We start from the raw sequence: 2,791 nt of genomic DNA on the forward strand, positions 1-2,791 counted from the left end.
GTAATGGAATATATTGGTCATGGGATTCCTGCCAGGAGAAGTGGAGAACCGTGGTGGGAAATGGGAAGGACAGCGATGGTCCCCAGCTATGTTTCATGGCTCACAGGCCCTGAAACCAGAGATGGGAATTGATAGTGTTCATATAAGCCAATCAAGTGTTGAGTCAGTTCACTTAATATTTGGAGCTAGACCTTTAGTTGAGTGTTGGGGAGGAGATAACAGTGATTTTGTTCCAAGGGAAGGGCACTGTAAATGCTGAACATCGGTGAGAAGCTATAGGTGGGTCTCTGGTGGTTCTTCTGCTATCACACAGGGTTATAGCAATAGTTAGAAAAGACCAAAGTGGCCATTTCATTCCATAGAACAGTCTCCGTCTTTTGAGATTGCTTCTCATATGTCAGCCATTCCCTTCCACATCCCCCCAAAGAGAACTTAATGGAAACTGGCACACTGAAACCTGAAGAAGAGGGAGAGAGCATGTCTGAGGGGGTACAGCTATGGTATGGTAGTGTCACAGGGATTTCCAACCTGAAAGTTCTGATGTAGGCAGGTGGCTTCTCAATTATAGTTCCCTCAAGCCAGCTATTGTCTTCGAAGTATAGCAGTGTGTGATATATAGAAGATGTTTGCTGGAATTTGAGATCCCACACATTGTCTGTGCCAATAGATCCTCTATGTGTGGCCGAATTGGTTATAGCAGTATTTTGAGACTCTACAGAAAACAAAAACAAGATTCCATACCAGAGCTTCAAGATATCATTGATATTTACTCAAGGAAATTGTAAATCTAGCATATTGACATCCAGTAGAATTTCAGGTCCTGCAGATGGCTGTTGATGATGTTGGTAAGGGATGAGTTTGACAAGTAACTGTGGAGTTTAGAACTGAAAGGTAATATCTCTGGGTGGTAATTGATTAGTGAACTGATAATAAGTGAAGATTCTGTTTAATTTTTAAAAAATATTTATATAATACTTAAATATAATTTATAATATAATATCAAAAAAGCAGTTTTGAGACAAATGAGCTGCAACTACAGAAAGTAAGCATGAGCAAAATGCAGTAGTCAAACTTAAAAACATGTACCAGGGTACTGGTATGACCCTTATTGATGTATCGGCCCAGAGATAGTTCAGAGAGAAAGCTGTTAAAGATGTCAAACCACTTCGGAATGTCTTCATCTCACAATTGTATATCAATATAAATGTCATTGCCTCTGAGAGGCTCTATCTTCCAAATACTTTCCTAAATGCCTCCTTCACATCCTTGTTCCTCAGGCTGTAAATGAATGGGTTCATCATCGATGTTATGACTGAGTAGAACACGGAGATCACCTTATCCCCCTCATTCATTTTCTTAGAAATTGGACGCATGTAGGTAAATATTGTTGAGCCGTAGAAGAAGACAACAACAATGAAATGAGAACCACAGGTAGAGAAGATCTTGAACCTCCCCTCACCTGACTGTACCTGAATCACAGTACAGATAATATTCCAGTAGGAGAAAAGGATAACGGAGAGAGGACCAAGGAGGACGACCACACCCATTGTAAAGATGGCCATTTCTGCTTTGTAGGTTTCTTCTGAAGCCAATTTCAAGAGTGCAGGAGGTTCACAAAAATAATGATTAATTATGTTCTGTCCATGGTATGAGAGACATAAAGTGAATGTCGTGTCTACTAGAGACACCAGTGTACCACTGGCCCAAGATCCTATGGTCAGCTGGACACAAACTCTCTGGGTCATGATAGTAGAGTAGTGAAGGGGCTTGCAGACAGCCACGTAGCGATCATAGGACATCACAGCTAGGAGGGAACTCTCTGTAGCTCCAGCTACTAGGAAAAAAATCATCTGTATTGAACACCCAGCAAAGGAGATGGTCTTTCTCATTACCAGCAAATGGAATAGCATCTGGGGGACAATCGTTGTAGAGAAACAGAGATCAGTAAATGACAGATTTTTAAGGAAAAAGTACATTGGGGTATGAAGTCGAGAATCAGTGTGAATCAGCACTATGATGAGCAGATTCCCAAACACAGTCAGCAGGTAGATGATGAGAAATACTATGAACAGCATGGTCTGGGTCTGGAGATCTGAAGAAAGGCCCAGCAAGATGAATTCAGTAAAATAGGTTTGGTTTTCTGTTCCCATTGATGTTTATTCCTATTACACATCAGCAGAAGTAGAGAAATCAAAAGTTGACATTGATGGAGCAACAAATCCTGAATTTGAAGATCTCATTGGAAAAACAAATGTGTCTAATTTTTTAAAATTTAAGACACTGGATTTTCTAACATTTCCATCTCTAAGTTCCTACCAAAGCTGTCTAGAAAAGGATGCTAACATAATACATGGCTATGAAAAAATACAGAGTCTTCCCTTTAGTATCAAGCTCATTTTTTTTCTTTTTCCTAGTTTAATTTCATTCAGCAGACTTCCACTTTAAAAGTAATTGACTTTCCTTTTATATTTCCAAGTGTTTCTTTATCATCCTTCTAAGTAGGAAGGAAATGTTAAGAGACTATTTTAGATCATGTTACACCCACAGTCCTAGTCCCTTCCTAAACTTTCACTGGATCAAAGAATCAAGGCTCAAGGCAGTGCTCAAGAGTAAGGCACAATGAGACCTCATCATCACAGAGACAAGACAGTTGAGACGAGGCCAGACTAAGGCAGCACTATACACTATGCAAGTCGGAAGACTGAATGCAGCCACAATAGCTGTCTGCATAGCTGAGTGTCTTATCTGGCATAACATTGTTCGAGTTCTTTCACAGTGCAGTTTGTGTCAG

General features: G+C 40.1%; 1 protein-coding gene across 1 annotated transcript; it reads right to left on the reverse strand.

Moving 5' to 3' along the window:
- Nucleotides 1–1,226: 1,226 nt before the first annotated feature.
- Nucleotides 1,227–2,150, reverse strand: LOC105309630 (olfactory receptor 2D3-like). Its single transcript, XM_011385793.1, has one exon. It carries the CDS (start codon nt 2,148–2,150, stop codon nt 1,227–1,229), a length of 924 nt encoding a protein of 307 aa, XP_011384095.1.
- Nucleotides 2,151–2,791: the final 641 nt, after the last annotated feature.

Source organism: Pteropus vampyrus, unplaced genomic scaffold (assembly GCF_000151845.1).
Source record: "Pteropus vampyrus isolate Shadow unplaced genomic scaffold, Pvam_2.0 Scaffold811, whole genome shotgun sequence".
NCBI classification, from domain to species: domain Eukaryota; kingdom Metazoa; phylum Chordata; class Mammalia; order Chiroptera; family Pteropodidae; genus Pteropus; species Pteropus vampyrus.

What these genes read in the sequence shown, in the direction of transcription:
- LOC105309630 (XM_011385793.1), bottom strand. Translation starts at nt 2,150, where the DNA reads ATGGGAACAGAAAACCAAACCTATTTTACTGAATTCATCTTGCTGGGC.